General features: G+C 43.0%; 1 protein-coding gene across 2 annotated transcripts; it reads left to right on the top strand.

Moving 5' to 3' along the window:
• Window positions 1-648: 648 nt before the first annotated feature.
• Window positions 649-11,531, top strand: POFUT3 (protein O-fucosyltransferase 3). 2 transcript variants are annotated; one of them, XM_021534806.4, is made up of 5 exons: window positions 649-794; window positions 2,672-2,874; window positions 3,536-3,821; window positions 9,228-10,063; window positions 11,284-11,531. In XM_021534806.4, exons 2-5 carry the CDS (start codon window positions 2,794-2,796, stop codon window positions 11,506-11,508), a joined length of 1,428 nt encoding a protein of 475 aa, XP_021390481.1. In that variant the 5' UTR covers window positions 649-794; window positions 2,672-2,793; the 3' UTR covers window positions 11,509-11,531. The 2 variants fall into 2 exon arrangements, with proteins under 2 accessions (XP_021390481.1, XP_021390482.1); XM_021534807.4 differs by having other exon boundaries at window positions 653-794; window positions 2,669-2,874.
• The last annotated feature ends 13,632 nt before the right edge of the window (window positions 11,532-25,163 follow it).

Genomic DNA, 25,163 nt, shown 5'->3' with positions numbered 1-25,163 from the left:
AAGTACCTATGGAGAAGCATATAGGTATCAGGTATTTCAAATGTGTATGTATGCGATACACTAATTCCATATACAAGAATGGATGGTTCCTAAGTCTGTATCTGGCAGATGAGTATGGAGCTGACCTTGCAGAACCAGGCTTTTGGAGAGTAAGCATCTACAAAGAGTTAAGAGGCGCACAAAGTGTTTCCCAGGCTCAGGAAGCCCCGAGTGGGCAGACAGTCGGGTAGGGATGCCTGGGCAAGGCTGGAAGCAAGGCACGGTCCCAGCTGCGGGATGCCTGCCGCAGAGGGACGAGGGATGCGGGCCGGCTCTCCGCTCCTCGGGGCTTCCCAGCTGCCGTGATCCATTTCTCTTTCCGACTGCCCGCTGGTCTCATGCAGTCAGTGTAAACTCTCCGTCAGGACAGCACTGCTGTAAAAAAACCCCCACAAACCCGTTGCTGCGTTGTTATGCAAACAGCTATAGGAATCAGTGTCGGGGCGGATTTATTTTGGGAATTAGGCGAGGGCTCGCAGGGAGGGCTTGCAGAAGAGCCGCCGGGCGGGGCGGGAGCGATGTCGCTCTGACGGCGCTCGCTGCTCCGCGCTGCCCGTGCAGGCCCCGGGGAGCCGGGGCAGAGCCGACCCCTTCCCCGCCCCCGCGGCTGGGCGGAGGGAGGCGCGCCCCGCACCGCCCCCGCCCCGCGCCCGCCGCCCGCGCGGGGTGCGCTCGCTCAAAGTTAAAAAAAAGCTGCAAAACACCCCAAACCCCCTCGGGGACGGCGGAGGTGAGGCGGCAGCGAGTTCCTCGGGGTGAGTACGCCTGGCCGGAGGATGCCTGACCCACGGCGGGAGCAGGGCCGCGGCTGCGGGATGCGCAGAGCTCCGGGAAGGGGCAGCGTTTCAGGGAGCCGGAAAAGCCCTGGCTGGGATGCTGAGCCCATAGAATTGCGGCGACACGGAGCTGGAAGGAGAGGCGGCGGGGAGAGCTGGCAGGAAGTTTGGAAGGATTTGCAGGGAGCTGCTGCTCCCGCAGGGCAGCCTGGGGTGGTGATTTATCCTCCTTCCCTCAAGTGCTCAGGACCTCTGCTCAGACTGACAGAGGTGGGAAAGCTTTGCTGGGACGGGACAGAGCCTTGCCCGGCCCAGCCCGACTACGCGCCGCAGTGCTCGGCAGAAGTATTGCATGTTGGGCGGCGCAGATGCAAAAATGAAGCCATGGCTCAGTGATGCCTTGGGTTAATAGGTGGTGTACACCCATGCTGTGGTCAGTTCCCCCTCTAGAACCTGAAAATGTGACAATTACTACAAGAGTAGTCTCTTTTATCAGGCCAGGGGTTAGGGTGGTATTAAGTGGATCATCAGAATCTTGCTTTTTGCCATGCACTGGCCTGGTAAGATACATAGTGTTAAAAAGTACTGTCCAGCTCCAGGTGTGCCAATGCAGCAGTGGGCAGAATTCATCCCCTTCCCCTCATGGTGCCCCTTTTTGGCTGTACTGCAGGAGGCACAGAAGGTGCAGAGGCTTTATAGAAAATCCTGCCTGATCTGAGAAGCGCTTAACTGGCAGCCATGCACTTTCACACCCACACAGACCTTCAAAAGCAGCTGGCCTGTGCAGAGCAGAACTGCACAGCAGGGTTTCATGTCAGCTTTTGCTAAAGAGGCCTTTCTGGTGTTTGAGGGAAATGGATGAACTCATGTGTCAGTGGGAGCAGAAAAAGAATAATTTTTTCCCTTTAGCTGTCAGCACCACCATGATAGTACTACAGCAGGCAGTAGGTTTGGGACCCATCCCTCTTTGTGAGGGCTTTAGAACTTTGTGATTGAGATTAAGATGAGGGCAAATCTGGCAGGAAAAACAGCATAAATCTCATATCTCTGAGTTTCCAGAACACTCACATTTTCAAACTTTACATATCTGTGTGGAGTGCTACAGTCCTATCTTTCTACCGTCCTTTATTTTTATTTTTCAAGACCTGGCTGGACTTTTACAACTTCTCCTGTTGCCAGGAGTTGGGATTTTTGTACAGAAACATCCATCATGTGAGAAAACAGTAGCTGAAAGCTAAAATAAAGCATTGGGGAAGGGAAAGTTATTTGAAGAGAGGCAGACCAACACAAGTGCAGATTACTCAGAAAGGGGAACTTGTTAAATTTAACTGGGTTTATGTGTGGACAGAATTGTGTGTATATTGTGTGGTTATTTTCTCTATGCATTGGACATAGAGCATGTTTCATGAGCTCTTTATGTTTGTGAAGAGAAGTCCCAGAAGACTGAAATATAGTAAAGTCCAAGGGCAGGTAGTTGTGTGCCTTTTCCAGGAACATTTTCAGAGATTACCCAGTGAAGGAAAATCTTTCATTGCTTCCCTGTTTGTGAGTCTGCTGAAAAGCAGTACAGCTTGACATCGGAAACTCATGAAAGCAGTGGCCCTCACCCAGTACTGAGCCAGTGCCATCAGCATTCCTTACACTGACTACAAGGATGAGAGGATGTCCAGGATGACTGCAGGGAGAGTAGGTGCTTGGGGCTTTGTGAGCAAGAGTGCTGTCTTGTGCAGGCTGCTTTCTGGATACCTGGCTGAAAATGTGGCTCTGGCACCTACAGAAGTTTATGGGTGGACATGGAACTAACCACTGAGCTTTGAAGGAGCTGTCTGTGTTGATGCTCTACTCTTTTTCAGCAGCAGCCACCATGAAGAGCAATAATGATAAAGTGGGAAAACCCAGCAGCAGAGAGTGAAGACTTTGGACGAGCAACCTTGCTAATGCCTAGATGTAACTGCTCTGGCAGACCTGGTAGTGCAGCATGATTAGGATGAGGAGGAAGATACTTTGGGCATCTTGCTTCTGCTTTGCAGCTGCCTTTTTCCTTGTGCTGACACTCCAGGTACAGGGGCAAGGGGGTGGGGTATGCATGAGATTGCTGTCAAAGCAGGACACAATTCTGTCAGATCAGAGAGGTGACAGACATTTTCCATACTAGTCTGTGCTTCACCAGGAGTTACTCTGTTAGCAGCATTGGCCTCATGGTGATAGCTGACTCTGACATAACCCAGAAAATACCTTTCTTGTATATATTCTTAGCTCCTGGAGGAGTTTCTCAGAAATGTTGCCACACTGTGCCATGTTGTGTTGCCTCTATCCAGCATTGCCTCCGCTTTTCACATGTTTGAACTCGTTAGGCTGGCGGACAAGGCTGGACCCACAGAAAACTTAATGGGTTTTTTAACAGCTAATTTTCAGAAGAAACCTGGCTACTGAAGGGCTGTTTTCTGCATTTTCCAGGGAGAAAGCAGAAGTTGTGTTGTTAAGTCACATATCTCACTACAGAAATATATTTTCTGCCTTCTCCTTACAATTTCAAATTAAAGCTTTTGCTGTTCTGGTATCAGATGACCTGATGTCTGCAGTCAGTGAAATGCATCCAATTTGATTGACAGAAACTTAACATACTGACTTAGTGCTTGATACTTAAATTCTGGTTTGCAAGCAGATGTCCTGGCTAATGACAATGATGTGTTGTGATGTGTATGTTTATTTCCCTGAAGGTTATCACCGAACTGGGCAATTCAGAGAATAAGGTATCAGTAATCTCCAGTTTACACAGCAGCCCATTGAAGCCTGGGGAGAGACATTCTTTTCAGTTTAAGAAGGAAGAACTTCACAGCAGCTTTAAGACAGAGTCTGATGTAAATCGTTATCCTGTCCTGCTCTGGTGGTCTCCCCTGACTGGAGAGACAGGGAGATTCAGTCAGTGTGGAGAGGATGTTTGCTTCTTTACTATAAACAAGACCTACCAGCACAATCAGATGACAAGAGCATTTCTGTTCTATGGTAAGAATCCATTTCTTTTTAAAGAAGTCACTTTTCCTCCCGCTTAGTTCTTTCCCCATAGAGATTAAATATTCTACGTGGCAATGATTTAGAACAGGAAATTTTTGCAGCTCATTGGATTAAACTTTGCCTGGTGCTGAATACCACTAAGAGTGCTCTCTAAAAGTACTCCAAAAAGTGACCATGCACATCTGTGATATGACTGATGCCTTGTCTCATACTGCTTTCCAGTCACATGTACTCCCTGTTCGTGGAAGAAAAGACAATTTCATGTCATTGCCAAGGCATTTAAAGACAGTCTGAGATCAAGCCAACTTTTTCCAGTCTTCTGGCTTGTCACCCCTAGCAGAGGTTCTGCAAGGCCTTTGTTGCACTTGTGCAAGTCTTTTGTCTAAAAATAATGCACTCTTTGGTAACAGTGCAACTCCCCTGCCTCACGTGCCAAGAAGTTGCTAGCAGACTCTAAATGGAATGTAGTGAAAGAAACCTATTGATTCCATACAGGGAGCAGCAGCTAGTGCAACCTTCTGAGCTGTGCTGGCTCTGCCAGGGACTTCCCATTATGTACACTGTAAAGTGAGTCTACAGAGCATGAAAGATGCATCATTTAAAAATAGACCTTCATCAACCTTGTTCTTTCCCGCCCACACAGTTGTTTTTGAAAGAAAACCTGAGTTTTAGGTAGAAAAATAAGTAAATTACTTTTCTTTGACTGGTATGTTCAGATATTTTGTCTGGAAATAAAACAAAATAAATCAGGATACTGAATCTCATTTGCTCAATCTGAATACAGGTGAACTGGAAATATAGGAAAGAAGTGCCTTAAGCTTGGTAGTTAGCAGTGAAACAAAAACTTCTCATCACTAATCTTTTTAGATCTCCAAGTAGGTCAGCTTTGTCAAATAATATGGTGATTAACCATGAAAGCAAAGCAATAACAGCAAAGGAAGAGAAGCTGACCCAATTAAAGACAAAGAAAGCTGAATTGCATCACAGGAAAGCTGTAAAGTCTGGTGATTTTGGTCTCTGGTAGCAGTTTCATTTGTCTTTTTCAGTGTTATAGGGATTGTTATTCTTCATTTTTAGCAGACTTCTGGACACAGGTTACTCTCACACTTCTAAGAGACAATTTATACTGGGCATAAGACTTTCTGTAGCTTTTTGTTTTTTTTTTGTTTTTTTTTTTCTTTTTACAGTGATGCTGACTACAAACTTTGTAAAGATAAGTGTCAAAATACACAAAATGGTTGCTTATTTTTAAACCACAGTAAATGATCTCACAATGCCAGAACAGGGAGTTTTTCTCTCAGTCTCTCTTCCTCTCCTTCTCTGCCCCCTGCCATGATGCATTGAGCTGTGAAAAAGGTATATTTTACTTTTACAGATTTTCCCTCTAAAGAGCCTGCTGAGTGAAAACTTGAATATCTGAATTTCCATTCTAAGGCTGGATCAGAGCACAGTTTCACTTTATAAAGAAAATGCAATAATTTCCCAAGTACTTGGTCAGTAAGCTAGTCAAGAGAAGAATGATCCAAAGATTAAGAAAAGTACTGTGCAAAAATACAAGGTGTAGATGTTTCCCAGCACAACTTCTTTGTTAGGATCACCAACTTTCCTGCAGCTTGTCCCAGCTCACTGTCCTGGCCTGGGGAGCCCCTCAGTGTAGGCGATAACTTTGTCAAATGTCACTGTCTTTTGTTTTAAAATTAAATGAGGCATCCCCTTGCTAGACTTTGTTTCTGCTTTAGGAAGAGATTCCCAACTCCACCTTTTCAGTGTCACATAATTCATAGAGTGTAGTAATTAGCATGAGCTGCCAATGTGACTGAATCAGCATGAGCTGGATCTGTCAGAGCCTCAGGGGTGTTGTTCCTAAGAGAGAAGGGTGTCCCTCTGTTCTGTACTGGAGTCCTTGGAGTATGACTTCTGAATGGACGATGTCTTCTAAAATGCATAACTGAATCCTTGGAATATGACTTCTGAGTGAAAAATGTCTCCTGAAATGCACAGCTTCTCCTAGCATTATATATATTTCTCTATTGCATATCTAAGATCTCCAAATTAGTAGTTAGGAAGTGAAATTGCTCATAATTCTAGTCTTGTGGTGCTTTTTAAAATTCCATCATATGCTTCCTTATTTCCTTCATCTCATGGGATAGGGGGCATGCTGATGTTATCTTCCCTTTGATCCTTTTTGTCTTCTTGCTGGACTGATATTGATTATGCGTTGTAATAAATTCAGTTGTTCTGATGTGCTCTGATCTGTACTCTGCCCAGTTTTGGTCCCCTTATTTCAAGAAAGACATTGAGGTGCTGGAGCATGCCCCAGAGAAGGACATCAGAGCTGGGGAAGGGTCTGGAGGGGAGGTCCAATGAAGATGGCTAGATGGCTGAGGGAGCTGGGGTTGTTCCTGGAATTTCAGTGGAAGTTTCAGTTTCTTTCTCCTGGAGAAAAGGAGACACAGGGGTGAGCTTATCACTCTCTACAACTGCCTGGCAAGAGGCTGTAGCCAGGGGAGGGTTGGTCTCTTCTCCCAGGCAGCAGTGACAGGATGAGAGGACACATCCTCAAGCTAAACCAAGGGAATGTTCAGGTTGACATCAGGAGAAATTTTTCCATGGAAAGTGTTGATAAACAGTGGAATGGATTGCTCAGGGTGATAGTGGAGTCACCATCCCTGGGGTTGTTCAAGAAACAGCTGGTCATGGCATTAAGTACCATGATCTAGTTGACAATATGGTGATTGGTCAAAGGTTGGACTTGATAATCTTTGAGGCCTTTTGCAACCTAAATGATTCTGAGATTCTGTGATTTTACAGTGCATTTTTGAGTTTCTCTTTGCTTGACTTAACTGTCTCCTAGTTTGGTAAGTTTTATATGTTGCCTTTTTGTCTTTCTCCCATTCTTGCCTATGTTTCCACTCCCTTTTCCCTGCATTACTACCTGAAAGAGGGAGCAACCTTGTGAGAGACTGAGCTGCAGTGCTGTGATTTCCATCCACAGCATTTAATTTTTGTAGGTATGCCCTGTTACTTCTCTTGGCACGACCTAGAACAAAGTATTTTCAAAGCCAGACAGACTTTTTGAATTTCTCCATGAGAATTTGATTAACTTTCAGTTTTCATCACTTCTTCTGTTACAAAATAACACATCAAAAACAAGAAAACAAGAAGCAGATAGCATTTTTCATTGAGTGGCATGGCCTTTCATCCTTTTAAGTGCTGAGGACTTAGGACCTGAGTAGAAGACAGAAGGTCGATGTTTAGTGGCCTTAAAAAAACCCCACCTGATGCTCTTGAAGGATCTTGCTCTATAGATTTTTATATTTCTGGCAGCTAACTTCTACCTCTGCTGCAGTAATCAAGTCTCACATTAGTTTTATAAGGTAGTCCTTGGAGTCATTTTGGCAGGTTTATACAGCTGCAAGGACCACTGGGCATTTTTTAAAATCTTTATATCTTAGTTTTTAGATCAGTATTCTGCATTAGACTTCTGCTAGCACCCCCTTATTTTTGCCATCAGTGGTTTGAGGTTGGGGGAGAATGGAGAGTGAAAAGTTACAAGTGTGAGTGAGATAGTGTTATGACCCACCTCTGAAGGATGGTAACTGAAGTTCCTGTTACTAGATCCCTTGGGTGAATTAAAGTGAAACAACTCTGAATGACTGGTGTGTATGTATCAGCCAGGTTTATTTCAAAACAATTTAATTACAGTGCAAAGGAGGTATGTGGCTCTTCTGATTCTTTCCTATAAAAGTATAAAAATCTCATGAAGAAAATATGTACGGAAAACAAACAGAAAAAGAGGAGGAAGGGATAAAAGAGAGGAAGTAGATAGTGAAGAGGAAAAAGACTGCCTCTGATGAATCCAGTGATGATTCTTGATCATTGCAATTTTGATGTTTATGATAGGAGTGATGGTTGCAGTTTTCATTCATTGAGGATAGGGGCTTGCAAAACAAGGAGTGTGCTGGGTTATATACATTTAAATTGACTTGAGAACACCTAGTCCCTTCCCACGGTGGGAATTTTTTGTGTCTGATGCAACAGTACAAGGGATGTGCAGTCTTCTGATGGAGAGTTGGGGTGCTTTGTGGCTGTTTGTGGTCTTTAGCCCCCTGTAGAGATATGGCCACTGTTTGACCCTGCTTCTTGTGACTGTGCATCTCTGGCTTATAGGAAAGAGAGAAGCTGGCATGGAGAAAGCATTGTCTTGCCTCCACAGAATCTGCTGCTTGCTGGCCATTCTCCTTAGTTGGATTGAACACAACTTGTTTAAGACCTTATATTCCCAATTGTCCTAGATGCAATCATCCATGGAGTTTATTACACAAAGGTTACGTTGCCACTGAAGTTTATCTAAGATAGAATTTGTGATATTTTCCAAACCAGCTCTTCAGTGTTTCAGGTTTTGAACCTCTCTTGCTTGACAATATTAGCTAAAAGTTTTGCATGTTCAGTGCCTTTACTTAAGTAGAAAACAGATACAGTTCTAGGACAGTGAGGAAGTACCTTGACAGAAATGGGGCAAGTTTGCATTTAATCTGCAGGAAGGCTGGTTGTAATAGTGTAGTGCAGAAGTAGTGAAGGGAGGGCAAGTGTTGCATTAATGAGCTGGTACTTTCAACTTAGTTTTGCACAGATCAGTCTTTGAGAAAAGTCACCTAGGTTTGTCCTAAGGCTTTGACCACAGTTTTCCCAATTTCTGCAGTTGACTTGTTTTAGAGTTTAGACATTATTCTTCTTCTAATATTTGCATTACTTTGAGGAGCTGTCTTCTGCTAGAAGCTACTTCTTCATGTATCTGGTAGGCAGCTGTGATACATCACCTCTTAATTTTCTCTTTGAAAAGTTAATAGTTTGGCTTCCTAAATCTTTACTGTACAATGTTTTTTCAAAACTTAAGTAATTATTTTTTTCTCCTTAATCCTGTCTAGGATTTCAGCATCCATTTAGTTTAGTTTCAGCATCCATTTATTACTAGAACCAAACTGAGTTCCGCAGTAACCATTTTCCTCACATCACAGAGGAAATACCATCTGTTCTCCTATTTAGAAAACTAGGGGATTATGAAACATTTTACTAGTCTCATTTCAGTGCATTAAAATATAGAATTCCTAGTGATCCTTTGAAATGAGAGGCCTTTAAACTAATATGACATGAAAGGAGACCTCTTCTAATATTAACTATTGATCCCACTTCTCTAGATTCTTCTGCTGTGAAATTCAATTTTACCTGTCATTATGCTCTTGTGCCTTTGCAAATATTGCATTCTTTGAAATAACTGCCTTTTAGTGTCAGAAATGTGATGGTTGTAGCGCTGATACTAAATTAAAACTAGACTTCTGTGTTATTGTAGTTAGTGTCACATGACAAGAGCAGGATGAACTGTTTGCTTTTGTTTAGGTACTGACTTCAGTATAGACAGTTTACCTCTCCCTCGTAAAGAATATCATGACTGGGCCCTTTTTCATGAAGAGTCACCGAAAAACAACTACAAACTCTTCCACGAAGCAACCATCACCTTATTCAACCACACTGCAACATTTAGCCGCCACTCTCACCTGCCACTGACCACTCAGTATCTTGAGGGCGTAGAGGTCCTGAAGTCATTGAGGTTCATGATCCCCCTGCAGATGAAAAACAGCCTGAGGAAAAGGCTTGCACCGCTTGTGTACGTGCAGTCTGATTGCAACCCCCCTTCGGACCGGGACAGCTATGTGCGTGAGCTGATGTGCCACATTGAAGTGGACTCTTATGGGGAATGCTTGCATAACAGAGACCTTCCTCAGCATCTCAGAAATCCAGCTGCAATGGATGATGGAAACTTTTTAAAAATACTGGCACAGTACAAGTTCATTCTTGCTTTTGAAAATGCTATCTGTGAAGATTACATCACTGAAAAACTCTGGCGGCCACTGAAATTGGGAGTGGTGCCAGTGTACTTCGGGTCTCCCAGCATTGTAGACTGGCTTCCTAGTAACAAGAGTGCAATCCTGGTATCCAGTTTTTCACACCCTCGGGATCTGGCCCACTATATCAAAACACTGGATAGAGATGATGAAGAATATGAGTCCTATCTACAATGGAAACTGAAAGGGGACATTTCCAACCCAAGACTGCTTAGAGCAATGAAGGAACGCAAGTGGGGAGTGCAAGATATCACCCAGGACAATTACATTGACACCTTTGAGTGCATGGTTTGTAACAGAGTGTGGGAAAACATCAGGCGGAAAGAAAAGGTATGTGTGAATTTGTGTTTGTGTCTCAGAGAGGCTTTAAAATGGCACGAGGGTCAGGTTTGTCCCAGGAAGTTTGGTTAACAGATTTCCGGCTAGCTGACGGCCATGGTATTCCAGTGCCATTGGGTTGTGCACTCTCATGTAAACAGGTGTTGAGAACGTGTGTTCCTCACAGTGCTGCAGTGCAGTCTGTGAGCACATGACATTGACCACTGAGCTGGTGGTCATTTTCAGCTAAAGTCTTGACTTGTTCAGGGAGGAGATTTTCTTCATGTTGCAGAAAGTAGCCACATATGTTGACTTTCTTCAGATGACCTGGAACATCTGGAAGGAGGTTGTCTAGAAAGGTGTGGGATCTCTGTCCTTGCAGGTGTTTAAGACTAAACTCAATTTTGCCCTAGGCAATGATATATGATTACACCTGTTTGGAAGAGTGAGCTGAACTAGAGAGCCCTGTCTTCTGGTCTGTTTTAAGCACTCTATGACTGTTGGGTTCTATATGTATGTGGCCACTTTTGGTGACTAAACACTGAAACAATTTTTAAGCCAGGTTGTGTGTTTGTGAGGAGCTGTATTTTAGCTGATCCCCGTCTGAGCAATGCAGTAAATGGTCAGCCAGTAGAAGGGAGATGGAGAAAACTTTTGAAGTTATTAAGGTGAGCTGAAGTGATGAGAATTACAAACTTAAGCATTACACTTAACCAGACTTTGCTCTTTGAGACCAGTGCAAATCTGGACATATATTCTCTCTTTGAGCTAGGAATGCAGCAATGGAAAGATAGAGAATATTTAGATACAGATATTCCTTCGCTGTGCTTTTGTGGCTCTCTAGTCAATAAAATTATGAAGACCAGTTTACTCTCCTGGCCAGATTCATGGCTTGTTTTTTTCCATTAGAAAAATAATCTCAGTAAGTGTGTGCATATGTAAGATGAAAACAAAATATAATGATGAAAATATAACTCCTTGTCTTATAATTTCATTTTGTGCGGGCTGGTGCTGCTCATTTGCAGTCAAACCTTATATGAGACTCAGAAGCATGACTTGTCAGCATGACTGGTCTTGTCCCAGTCACTTAGGAGAGGCCTTCCACAGGTAGAGCCTGCAGTGGGAAGGAAAGTGTAACTGATGTGATTTGACAGTTTATTAATGGCATAGCACTTTTCTTCTCTGTTTGCCTGGATCCATGAATAACCCCTTTTATTTGTCTTCATTGCCAGGGATGGCTGCCCCAGAGGTGGGAGGCTCAGGTTAATCATCTCAGCTGCCCAAAACCAGAGGCATTCTGGTTCTCATCATCAAACCCTGGCTGGATTTCTCTCCAAAAGATGTGGATACCAAGCTTTGAGCAATCCAAGAAAGAAGCCTGGGCACTGAGGCACCTGGTGGAAAGGAACAAGAATTTTACAACTGAAGAATTCTGGATGCTTGTATTCAAAGAATAAACACAACAGACCTGTGAAACAGAGTGAGCTCCTCAGAGGAGTTGTGTGGAATTTTCTTTTGCAGGTGACCTTATCATTTTGGATTAGTAGCCATGGAAAGTAGATCCATGAGACTGAATTTAATATGGTCAGTGCTCAAGGGGCACTGAGAAATGCTAAACAGTTAAATCATTCTGCCAGGTAATATATGCACATATATATGCATATATTTATATTTATAACGATTTATATTAATTGTCATTTGTTCAAAGGTTTGAACATTAAGGTCCTGATTGTCAGGATTCTCAAAGCCCAGATTTAAGTACACAGCTAATTACCCTGAAGCAGATGGCCCTCCCTCCATCTTTAGATACATACCTGCTTAGTCTCAAGTCCCCTTTTTCCACAGTCCAGGACCCTCTGCTCTGTTGATAGCCACAAAGTGCAGAGCAGCTGACACCATTGCACAGGTACAGCTTCTCTGCTGCTTTGGAGGTAGACTAAAAACTTGGGACTGTGTCCCTGGCTAGCTGTTTATTATCAAATTTCCTGGCATCAGCAGATTTAAGCAGGGACTTGGCGGGTTTTGTGTCCTGACACTGAGTGCCAATGTAACGTACATTAGTGGTTGGCACGAGGAAGCACCATCTGTTAGTGTCCGGGGACAGATTGAATGAAAACATGCTGGCTCAGATTTACCCACCATCTTTTGCTAAAAATAAGCAGAGCAATGAGTATCTCTACTCCACAGAAATAGGGTTGGCTTTGATCTGACTTATCTTCTTGCCTTTCTGATGATGTATTTGTATTCTGATTGTAGGATTTGTATTATGTATAAACATGAAATTATATGATTAAAAGGGCAAAGATAATACAGAGTCCATTGGTACTGAAGTCTTAAGTAGACCCAAGGAGAAATAGGCAGCCTTCCTCTTTTAACACACAAAGCCTCAAATTACTTAATCTGACAAAGTATAAAACTTGGTGATTTTAATCATCACTTGCCAGAAGACACACCTTTACCTGGTATTTAGACTGTTGCAGCTTTCTTCCCAAGTTCTTTCAACTTCAGTCTATGGAGGAGTCAGCTTTTACAGGATCTGCAGAATGGCAGTAACTGTGTGGAGCCATTCAGATGAGTGACACTCATTCATACACATGCCCATGTATGATAACACAGGCAAGTGGAATTACTAATCCAGGGTTCTTCACATTGCTGGTAAGGCAGTTTTAAAATTTCTGTCGAACACACTTCTGTTTTATGAAGGGGTAGCCAAATAGTGGCAATGGAGAAGGATGCGAATAGCATTTACACCAATAAATTTGGCTGCGAAATTTACTTACCTTGGGAAAGTTTCCTCACTAGAAATTTCCTCAGTGAATAGCTGGTGAATTTTAAAATCTGTCAAAGGAAAGATAATTTCTGTGTCTGTGAACAATATAGTATTGGTCATTAGCATCAGTTATTGTTTCTATGAGAATGTATTTAGTTTTGATTAAGCAAAATATTCCCACTGAAATTTCTCACCACGAGTATTTTGCTAGTGTGACACACAGCATCTGTTGGGCATATCTTAAACACTTTCCCCAGTGTCTGCAGTGCAAATGCTGATTAGGCTCCACAAATGAAATTCTTCAGGAAAGTGACATTAACTAAAGTGACTTACAGGGTTCCCTAGATCAGGGCTGAAGGCTGGCCATAAACCCCGAAACATTTGCAAAGGGAACTGCTGAATGCCTATCTATTGCCATGAATGTAAGTTATTTTGTTTAAAGACCTCAGGAGCTGCACAATTGGATGTTTTTTTCCTTTGTTTTTATGGTGGAATCTGTCAGATCCTGACCATCTTGCGCAGTCTGGTAGATAGATATTAGCCAAAGATATAAGACATATTTATCTCAATTTTTAGTGGTTTATTATCCTTCATTTTAATTTGGTGGAGTGTGAGGGAAAGAAGGATTGTGACCCACATTCTGATATTTCAAGTGGTCAGCAGCCTGTGTTTCAGAAGAGGTAACATGTTCATCCCCTGCTAGACACAGCAGAAAGATGAGTCTCCAGAGCAGTTGCCTAGAGGTGTACTGTGGTTTGATTGTCAGTCCTCTCACACTGCATTGTTTTTGCAGGGTAAACTCTTGAGTCCCACAAGCTAGTTCAGGGCAAACCTCCATTTGGCCTCTTCATTTTTTAATCAACTTCTAGAATCTTTTTTCTTGTGCTGGCTGGAGGGTTTGTGAATGTCACCGTGGGAGATTTATGGCAAGAATTTGTGCAGACTTATCAAGTGTAAGAAAGACTGACCATCATGAATTCTGTGTTGATCTCTCCCTCTACTGCTCTGAGAAGGAATAAGCAGAATTTTTTATTTAGTAGATTTGCTAGCTTTTCTGTTATGTATAAGTTTGTAATTCTAGCCAACAGAGGGATGCAGTTTGTTTGCAGACACAGGTGGTACAGTCCTTTCTTTTTTTGTTTACTTTTTGCCCTAGAAAGACAATAGCAGAATACTTGAGAAAAACTCTACTTCCAAAAACGAAAGCTGATTCTCTATGAACAGCTGATTCTGTATGAAGTGCATGCTTCCCACCTCTTACACAGTGGTAACAAGATGTGCTCATTTCAGCTGGTGTGGCATATTGACATGACAAAGACAGTTCCTACTGGGTTTGTATTTATTCCACTGAACTCATACCTGTTAGCTACCCCTGGAGTTATAAATATTTGTGGTTTCTGAGCCCACAGTGACCTTTGCATTGGAAGTACAAAACTTCAAGACCAGAGTGCCCATTCAGAAGATGCCTGTGTACAACTTGGAGGTGTGTCAGACATTTGCAGCATCTCCCTGGTGGGACTGGGAAAGTCTGGGGAAGGAGGTGACCCTGGATGTCAGCCTTAGAGATAATCCTTTTCATTTTACCCTGAGGAAAATTAGGACAGGGCACAGACAGCTAAGATTCAAGACTGTGTTTAACCTTCCTACTTCTCTCTCTTGTCCTCACTACTTCCAGCCTCTGCCTTTTACCAGATCCCTCTGATATACCTGTACCACCTGTCCTTGTGACATCTGGTTGTGTAGGGAAACAAAACACAAGTTTTTTCACTGCAAACATTTCTCCAATTTATTTTCACTGTATTGAAGGCCTGATCCTCAAACTTGTCTTTCTTGGGTTATGGCTGCCTGTGCTCGAGGCAAGCTCTGGGTTAGTGCAGTGGTATCTGGAGCCAAGCTGCAGGGAAACAGCTAAGGTGAGCGTGAGAAGGAGCTGGGAGAAGCCTCACCTGGGCTCTCCCCTGTCATACCTTTTGAGGTAGCAAGATCCTGTCTGGGCTGTACTGTGCCATGCCTGTACCTGTTCCCAGTTCTTCTGTCTCAATCGTCATCTCTTTTGTTCCTGCAGACCTGCTTGGCCGTAGCTGGGCTGTCACTGACCCTGCCTTCGACCACACCCCTGCCCTGTGTGTCCATCCCAGTGGAGATACTGCCCATTTGGCTCCACTCCCAGTGGATTTTTTGTGCCCCAGCACAGGGCCCTTTCAGAAGTTACAGCTAGTGGGGAATGTTGCTTGGAAGACCTGGCCCTGCCATTGTGAAGCTTCCTCCAATTTCCTATGAGTTGCTTCACCTCTTGTTGAGGTTGTCTGCAGCAGATATCCCCATGTTACCCCTTGTGTTTGGTGACCCCCTGGCCATTATCCATGAGCCTTTGACAGTGCCCTGTCTCACGGCAGAGTGCTGTGAGCTGGGCTGCTGATTGCCTACAGTGCTCTGCCTCCTCCATGCCCTCCTTCAGCACTCCAGTGATGGGGCTCTCTTGCCACATTGCTTTGGTCCCAGGTGTGCACAGAATTGAGGTTTAAAATTTCTTTCATCTGAACTCTGATCACTTGACCTGCTTTTCCCATATTGGTTCAAATTTGCATATTTGTTAGCTTTTCAAAAATCTTAACATTGACACTAACAAACACTTTGTAAGGGCCTAGTGGAGTGGGGATGTTAACACAGCAGATCATATGAGATTGGTGTGCTTGGAATATGTTAAAGGCACAATGGAGTATTTGCCCTAGAATATGAACAACAAACTAAAGACTGAAGAAGTAATTAAAAACATAAGGAGGACTTTAACTGTGTTCATTTCAGTGCAAGACAAACCTTGATCCTATGCTGTGGGTGCACAACTGTGCATTATGTTCTTCAGAGGTCAAATCCCGGCTTTCCTCCCTCATGCAGCATTTACAGAGAAACAAAGCCAAATGCTTGCTTATGGTAGACATTAAAGAAAAGCAAAGATCTCGATGCTGGTAGTGCACATTTGCAGAGCACACGATGCTCTGTTTTGTCAGCAGCACGGCGTCAGCCTGACATGAAACACAATGAGGGTGGCTGTCTGCTTCTGTAGAAAAGTGTGTCACTGCTGCGGATGCATGAGGTGACAGTGGGGAGGGCTCATATGACTGACACTGTAGTGCTGTGCTGCACAACTCTGCACAAACCAGACCAGTGTTAAAGCCAGGCTCTGTAATTAATGCAAAAAGAGAGCTTGTGAACTACCCTTCTTAGGTGCTCTTCCTGCAGAGCACAAGGAAGTGCTGCGTAGGGTGGGGTGGAATGGACATATGCTGCTCCGTCTTGCTGGCTGACATTCCCCATTAGTGTTTTTAAACCACAGGTATTTAAACCTCATGTGCAGACCTTATTTTTAGTTAGTTTTCTAAACTCAGGGTTAATGAATAAATTATTAAAAACCTGCAGTCATTTGCTGATCTCTTCACTTTCTGGCCTTGGAAGAAGATAGGGTGTATAGACATTATTTTGCATCTGATCAATCAAATGTCTTGAAATCAATCTTGTTTAAGCACATATATTCTGCAGGAAAAATCTGACCTGAAGATTGCTTAAGTTTGCAAGGCAGAGTAGAATGAAAAACATTTGTGTAACTGGTCTTCTTAAATCCCCCTGAAACATTAATTTTTGGGCACCATCAAGCCCATGGAACCCAGTTCATTTTTTTTTTTTCCCAATTCCATACCAAAACTAAACACACACACCAAATTAACCTATTAACCTTCAAGTTCATTTGCTCTCCATCTTCAGGAATTAAATCTTTGGAGACTCAGACAAGTGTCCTTCCCTCATTCCTGTGCCTCAGTTTTCTCGTGCTTTGTGCCTCTGCTGTGCTCCCCATGCCTCAGCTTTTTTAATATGGATGAGACTGGACTCAGTAGGAGTCCAGTAAGGTGTGTTGAGAAAGACACTGTGCAAACTGTATGCAAAAACTGTGATGGAACCAAGAGTCCTGGCAGTCACAGGCTCACTATAGATTAGTTATCCCCAGAATCATGTATGCTTTTAGTAACTACACCACAAAACTCTCACTTTGCATAAATTAAACTTTCCATGGAATATAAATTATTAATGCACTAAAATGTGGTGCTAACAGTTGTTTGCATTTGAAGCTATTACTCCCTATTCCTGACATATACATTTGGTTATTTACCATTTTCCTAGAGTCAGCAAAATTACATCCTTTCTCTCCATGCCATGTGTTTTGTACAAAGACCACAGAAACCCAAGATGATTAATTCTGGGAGTAAGAGCAGTACACACAAAAACCCAGTAAAAATGGAATTAGATTTAGACTCTAGGACCCTTCACTGTCCCAAAATACTTAATCTTAGAATTAAATAAAAATTTTTCTCCTGTCTGAGAGATCAGACAGGAGACTGATTAGTCTGATGACTAAAATCAATGCTCACAGTCAAAATGTGACTAGGAATCCAGGCAGTAGGCACTGGCCAGACAGACATCTTGACTATCACTGTTGGTTTTGAATGACAGAGGGACTGCACTTTTACAGAATCACAAAACCAGTAAGTTCCAACCAATAAGTTGAGAAAAATGTCTGAGTTCATAAAGTCTGACCTATGACTGAACACCACCCTGTCAACCACACCATGGCACCAAGTGCCATGTCCAGTCTTTCCTTAAACACCTCCAGGGATGATGACTCCACCCTGGCAGCCCATTCCAATATCTATTCACCCTTTCTGTGAAGAAACTCCTCCTAATCTCCAACCTGAACCTCTTCTGGAGCAGCTTGAGGCTATATCTTCAAATCTCAGATTTGTTTAACAGCCTTGCTGGGGCCCAAAGAAAAGTGAGTCTCTGCCCCCTTGCTGTGGAGCATTTTAATTGATAGCCCCTGCTCCTGGCCCCTCCTCAGCCTCCTGCAGGAGACCAAAGTGTCCAGCACGGTGCTTCTTGTGGTGGATAGGAAATGCCATTATAAAGATGACCTAAATGTAATGACCTAAATGTAATTTTAGGGTGTGAAAGAAGCAAATAGATGCAAGCACTTGAGAACAAAACCTCATCTTTTTGAGGCTTGCCCAATTCAGAGATGATGGAAGATTATGTCTACACGATTTCTTAATATTATTATTACTATAATTACTGGGTTTTTAAGAATCCTTTTTTAAGAGAATGATTGGACTTTTCCTGCTGCTGTAGAAAGAACTCTCACAACTCTCAGGTGTGGTGGAAATTGCTGCTACTCCATCCCCACAATGAGTGAGAGATTGTATACACACTTATCTCCCTCTCTGGTCATAGTGTTACTTTATTTTTACAAATACAAAACTCAGTTTTGCTGTTGTGACCCGCAGTGTGTCATCTGCTCTAGGATTGCTAATCAAAACTAATTAAAGCTTCATCCAAGAGCAAATTTGTCCAATAACCTGGTGATGGAGAACCAGCCATGAAGGAAGCACAAGTCACTGGATCCTCTTTATACAACTGGGGCATGCAAAGGGGCTTATACTAAGTGTAATGGATTATAATCATACTCAGGAGTTGCTGTACATAATCAGAATAGCATAAATGTAAATCCATGGTAAAAGCTTAATGCTTGAAACACCAGCCCACAGTGTGGGAGCTGGTGAGAGCTCCAAGACACAGAAGACTGTAGATAATGCAAATGCTTTGTGGCATCATGGGAGAATGGTGGTGACTACAGAGTCACCCAGTCTTATCAAGTGGGGTTTCTGGGGTGAATCTGAGACCACATGCTGCAGCAGTTCTAGCATCCATCCCCTTTCCCACCTGTCCAAAAGACATGCCTCCAACCTCACTTTAGGGCTCTAGAGGAAAAGATTAGTTTTCTGGGCCAGAAACAAACTCAGGGAGTGTTAGTAAGCACTACAGGAGCAGCAGCAGTGATTTGGGTGTTATAGAAAGCTACAAGACTATAGAAATGTTTCTACTTGTGGAGAATCAGATAGAGCTCTCTGAAGACAGAATAAGGGTGTGTATGTGTGACTCCTTTTCTCTTCAGCCTTCTAGGCTGTAGTTTGCCTTTGAGTACACTCCAGCATCAATGGAGAGCAGCCAGAGGCTGTACTCTGCCTGCTCTACCTTTTCACAAGCTGCTATTTGATAGTACACCTACCCGTACTTTGGGCAAAAGCCATCAGAGAGATGTTTCTCATTTCTATGGAAGTGATCAGCTTCCTGATGGTGTTTTCTCTGCCCATGACTGAATGTATGGCTAAAATGCCAGAGGACATTATTCTTGTTAATCCTGGTTTCTTTCCAGGCTCTCTGCAGACTCGGGAAGGTGTCCTGCTGGAGTATTCTTTGATAGAGATGTCTTTGGAAAAGGACTAAACTAATTCACCTGCAATTATCTGAATACTCTGACACTTTAAAAGTCCAGTTTTCAGAAACTGACTTCTTCTGTAAAGGGACCAAACATGAGATTTCATCTGTAGATATGTCCCCTGGTATGCCCTGCTGTCCTCAGAGGAAGCCCTGACATCTGCCCTGACATGGGCTGGATGGCAATAATTGTGCAGGAAGGATATCTGGAGTGGATGGGTGGAGATTGCATAATTTGGAGAGATAGGGGGATCTATCCTTTGGTCTGCCACGGGTACCAGGGACAGCTGTGAGTACCCAAAATGCTGTACAGTGCACCAACATCCCAATGTCCCAGACAGCAGCAGGACTGACTGTAAAGTTGTCCCAGACAGGCAGTAGCAGCCTGGGCAAGATAACCTTGAGCGATGAGGGGACTGACTCAGCCCTGCGGATGCATTTCACGGTCAATACATCCTGTGTCGATTAGCCTGAATTCACATCCATGATGCCTCAGCCAACCACATCCTCAGAATCAATATCAATATTTAACAATACCCATCCCCCGCTGCCCCCCTCCCCTCCCCACCTTCTCCCGGCTACCTGAGCAGCAAAAAATATCCCAGCAAATCTCGCTGCTGGCCAGCGGAGGTGTCCTGCGGGGCCACCAGGTGCCACTGCAGGGCAGGCACCGTCCCTCTAGAGGCCACCGCTGTCCCGCTGCTGCCACCTGCCCCGCAGTTCTTCCTCTTGGTTCTGTTGGCCTCACTCTTCTTGAACAGAGGGAACCTCTCTTAAAGCCATGTATGAGCTCTGCATCTTATTCACCTGTAAAGAGAGAGGAACCAGCCCTCACATGGGTGGTTTCTCAGCTGAGACCTTGGGCAGGAAAATGAAAGTGCATGGTCCTTCACATGAGAAGCATCTTCTGGCGTAGTCAGCTGTGGTTCCTGCCCTGTCAGCCCAGGGAATCCTTCAGGATTGCTGGCATAAAACACAAGTGTTCTCTAGTATGCTTTGAAGGAGGTACTCAAAGCGCTGTTTATTTTCCCATTACATATAGTCATGGGAATGATGTGTCCAAATATTTGTGAAGACAAGAAGTTAGTTAACTGTTCAGATTTCTAGAAGAAGCAAGTTCAGGCAAAAGTGAGCAAGCAGTGAGTGGCTTTTAGTATGCTGCCTTTATGGACTGTTGTCTCCTCACAATCCTCTTTGTACAGCAAAGGCAAAAACTGCTTTTGTGTTAGGTGCAAGAAAGCATGAATTGCTAGCTTGTTTCATGGTCTATTTACAAATTCACACCAAAGTGTGTGTTATTTAAATATTATTTTAAAAGATAGATGTGAAGAATGTTACCATTCCACAACACCACTCCTGTAACTGACCACAGTCATGTGAAGACTTCTTATGGTATGAGCCTTCCACTGATGTGGATATTTCTGGCACAACACAATGAGATCTAACACCAAACTTTAGACTGGATTCAGAAGACAGCTTTCCCTTCAGGAGATATTTGTGGAGAGATACTGATGCTTTCTGCACTGTACAACAAAGTGTGCTCTGCTTTTGTGATCACCTGATGCTGCTGTATCTCTTGGATCCAGGACAGTACTCTGTATAAATAGCTCATATGACCCTTAGGCTGTGCCAGGAAGCTTTTTGAAGCACATGCAGGGTATATGGCTTAGGCAGTCATCACAGACAAATTCTGTCTGTGATGTACACCTACTGTGTGTTGCCTAACACAACAGAGGACTGAGTTCAACAGCACTTGTGGCATGCAAAATCCTATGAATGTGGACCTCCCCTTACCATCCTAAAAAGTGTTATGCTCAAGAGATAGCAGCTAGTGGAAATATTCCCTTTCAGTCCACTGCAGGTTCTTTGGGATGCAAGCATGTTAAGTAAGCTGCAAAATGACAATATCAGTGACAGCCATGCAGCACAAAAAGGAGGAAAATGAAAATGTTAAATCCATACAACACAGTAACACATCCCATTGTGAGAGGCCATATTTCCAAACATCTGGGCTCACTCCAGAGCAGTAGTTACCTGCAGTTTATTGACCATTTTAATAATATCCCATTAGTAGTTTTACTTAGGAGTACTAAATTAGTAACAATCTGTATATAATAATACAGTTTATTTACACAAATTAAGAAAATGGGTAAGTGCTGTTTCACAAGCATTTCTGCCATTAAGTCAGTAAGTTCTGGCCCATCTTCCCTGATATCTGCAGGGAGTTCTGTTTTTGCACAGTTGGTGACAAAACCATTGGTTCTGCCCTCCCACAATCAATTCAGTCATTGAGGCTGGGAGTTTCTTGTCTGCCACTGTCATCTGCACAGTTCTCACTGGCAGTCACCCTTCTGCCCCACCACTGTGTATCTGCTGCCATGTGTGTGATGAAAAAGCCTGCTATGTACTAGGGATTCTTCATATGGTTTTTCTTTCTTGGTACCTAAAAGCAGTGAAACCCAAGTATAATGGACCCTTGGCAAATAAAAGAAAATGCCAGAAGCAGCATAAAACACAACTTACAAAAGGATCATTAGAGATTACTAAAGGAAAAAGTGTTTTAGTAAAAAATTTTCTATTTCCCTCCTCATTTGGTTTCTGATGGCATATATAAAATCATTCAGAAGAATTACATAAGATGAGTGAAGTACATCTTACAGTGCTTGTGAACTTCTGAACATTTCAGGAGAGCACTGTATTCAAATAAACAGGGTTGGGGAGGGGAAGGCTTCCTGCAATGGCCCCTCAAGGCCCAGGGAAATGTTGCATTAAGATAAATTCCTGTAGGTTTGGCAACATGCCTCTGCATCCATTCCCACTTTCATGGAGAGGCAGGTTTTGTTGCTGCCATGCAGCCGGGCCTAGGTCCCCAGGTAAATGGATTGTTTTGCGCTGTAAGATGACTCTCTGTGCCCAAATGTGGTGCCCAAAATCAGGCAGAGAGGGTCGAGATATGCTTGACTGCTGAACTGGATATTGGAGAAAGCAAGACTGCTTTCTTCCCAGCTCACAAGGAACTGACAGCCTCTGCTCAAACACAGAGTGTGTGAAGTGGTGATGACAGGAGCTGAGAGGCTTGGAGAGGAGTTGTCCTTTCCTGCTACACCAGGGACCTGCTGGGTAACTCTGGAAGGAACAAGGCTGCACAGGACATCTTTTTCCACCTTGTTTGGTCTGAGCACCATGAAACAGAAACCTGAAAGGCAAGGCTGACAGGGAGGATGTTTCACATGGACACATATCCTAAAAGAAATATGACTTTCATTTGCATTTGCTTGATAAACATCTTTACCACATGCTCTGGGCAATCTCTAGTCTGCTTGTGGCATTTTAACTGCAGGTGGCACTCCTTATGACAAAGAAGCCATGAATCTGTGATAATAACTGAAGAAATAGAAGAAAGTGGGATTAAATAGAAAAAAGGGGGATGGGAAAACGGGATTAAACTTTCCACTTGTGCCCCCCTTCATCAAGAGGATTTGTGTTTATTAATAGCTGAGCTCCACTCCTTTCTGATGGAGAATTTAGATGTGTCAGTTTAACAAGGAGAGTCCTGCTAAGAGGGGAAATTAATCTATCATGAAGATTCAAAGCATAATGTTTAATCATGATTTAAATCAAAAAGCAGAGCATTTGAGTTTAAATTATTGCTTACATTTTGCCATGTGTGGGCTTTCATTTTTTTTCCTTAAAAAAACTCTGATTCTCATTTGCAGATAAAATCCAGTATGTCTTTTGGCTGAGCTAGGGATACACTCAGGACCCACAGCTATTTTTCACTCATTTGCAAGGTTTAACATGTTTATTCAGATTAAAAATTTTTCCTTTCTTTATGATTCTGGAGGCTGATGAAGACTCATTTGCTTCTCCTAGTTAGTTGTTTTTATGAGCTTGATTAAACTCTGGAAGAGAACTGGGATTTAGTTAGCCTCCAAACAGCCTTTTAGCTGGGGTGTTGTATGTGTGAACAATGGTACCTAATTTCTTCTTTTTGCTTTCATATTTTCATAGAGTGAATAATGTGAAAGGGAAGGTTTATCAAAACATGTCCAACATTTAAAACTAAGTGATTTGTTAAACAAAAATAATATGATCCCTAGCCAGTTATTTGAATTTAGCTCCTGGTCAGAATGACCTCCAAGATTTTAACAGTAATAAATCTCATTTTACGTCTTGTTTACATTCATAGATTAGAAGAGGAAAATTAAACTTTTCTGCCCTTCCTTTTGCTTTCCATTTCTCAGCTCTGATCAGACAAATAAGTGATCCTGAATGGGGAAAATATTCTCTCTGTGCTTTTAGAAGTGATTGCTCTCCCAAACTCACTTCACCTTTTCAAAGTACCCCTTTCTCCAGAGCACAGTTAAGGATTTCTACTGCCTCATTGATCCCTTGTCTCTTCAGACATCAGCTCTAGTTTTTAAACTACACTCACTTAATTTGATATGAAGAGAAATTACTAATATTTTCAGGTACATAAATGAAAGAAAAGGTAAGTCAATATATTTTCTACCTCCTGATGAAGAGGAGAAAGGACTGGTGTTTATTGCAAGTCATCTCTCCCAGAGGAGTGGATATGTGTTTCCTTTGAGCCCTTGTGTGACCTGAGCAATAGCTGCTGCCTCATGGCAGAAGGGTTGGTGATGGTGGCATGTAATGTGGAGGCAGCTTGGCCATGAGGAGCCCTCTGTGCTGTCACCCCTGACAGCACTGGATGTGCTTCAAGTGAGCAATCCCCATAAAAGGCAAACCTAATATACTCTAAGTCTTCAAAATGCTCTGACAGTGTGTGTGCTGGACTTGAGAACTGCTGCAGGGCAGGTGACTTCCATGCACAGCCTCAGCAGCATGGCAAGGACAGTGGCCATGGCCCTCTGAAGCCTAGGCATTTGTTGTACTGCCCACAAGTACTATACTGGCAGAGATTGCACAGCCCTGGCCCAAACTTTAACGAAAATCTGAAACTTTAATGTGAAATGGGAAGTGGTACTGACTGCCTAACTTGACCTGTTTCTGGGCTGATGGATGAAGAGTTCATAATCCAATGCAGCACCGTCACAAGATATGAGCCAATGTCCCAGCTCCTGGAGTCACAAGGTAGGAGCAGAACACCAGGTTTTCTTTTGTTTATTTTTTTTTATTAAGTGAAGGTTTTGAGAACATCCACTTGGAGAGGAAACCTGACCTCCCCTGTGGTATGATCATTCCTTCTCTCAGGCAGAGAAAACACATGCACTGCATTTTGAGAAAAGCAATGAGTTATTTTTAGCAGCTGATGCTGAGAAAAGCAATTTCTCCACTTCCTTTAACAGAAACATGTAGCTTAACTTTAGCTGAGGGTCCTAGATGTTCCTATAGAACATATGTTCCTATAGAACATATAGGAATTTTTTTTACCAGCACTTCACTGCAGCAGCAGTAATTGCTTTTAATTTTTAGTGGTTGTATTGAAAGAATATCTGAAACAAAAAATTTTTATCTGGTGCCCAATGACCCAATGACATGCAAAGTGCTGAATGGACAGATTATCTTTGAGGCCTTTATGGGCAGGGTCAGATCAAGAATAACTGGGAAGTTCCTGGGTGTCTGGGCCATCCCTAACACCCACTGATTATAAGGCAGACCCCTTTGCAGCATTGTTTTAAATATTTTCTATTTTAAAAATTTGGATTATGAAGCATGAGTTAGGAAGGAAGGAAGGAAGGAAGGAAGGAAGGAAGGAAGGAAGGAAGGAAGGAAGGAAGGAAGGAAGGGAGAGAGAGAGAAAGAGAGAAAGAGAGAGAGAAAGAAAGAGAGAAAGAAAGATCAAACAGAGAATCATGGAATGTCTTGGGTTGGAATTAACCTTAAAGACTATCTAATTGCAACCCCCCTGCTATGGACACAGGCACCTTTCACTAGACCAGGTTGTTCCGAGCCCCATCCAACCTGACCTTGAGACACTTCCAGGATGACGCATCCACAACTTCTATGAGAAACGTCTTTCATCAAGTCCCCACTCTTAAAGAATTTCTTCCCAAT

Source organism: Lonchura striata, chromosome Z (assembly GCF_050655825.1).
Source record: "Lonchura striata isolate lonStrDom1 chromosome Z, ASM5065582v1, whole genome shotgun sequence".
Classification (NCBI taxonomy): domain Eukaryota; kingdom Metazoa; phylum Chordata; class Aves; order Passeriformes; family Estrildidae; genus Lonchura; species Lonchura striata.
This window is presented reverse-complemented; position numbering and strand designations above follow the sequence as displayed.

Excerpts from the sequence above, each read along its gene's own strand:
- POFUT3 (XM_021534806.4), top strand. The coding sequence starts at position 2,794 with ATGATTAGGATGAGGAGGAAGATACTTTGGGCATCTTGCTTCTGCTTT. Across the intron at positions 3,822-9,227 it reads AAGAGCATTTCTGTTCTATG|GTACTGACTTCAGTATAGAC; the intron begins GTAAGAATCCAT and ends GCTTTTGTTTAG. Across the intron at positions 10,064-11,283 it reads ACATCAGGCGGAAAGAAAAG|GGATGGCTGCCCCAGAGGTG; the intron begins GTATGTGTGAAT and ends CTTCATTGCCAG.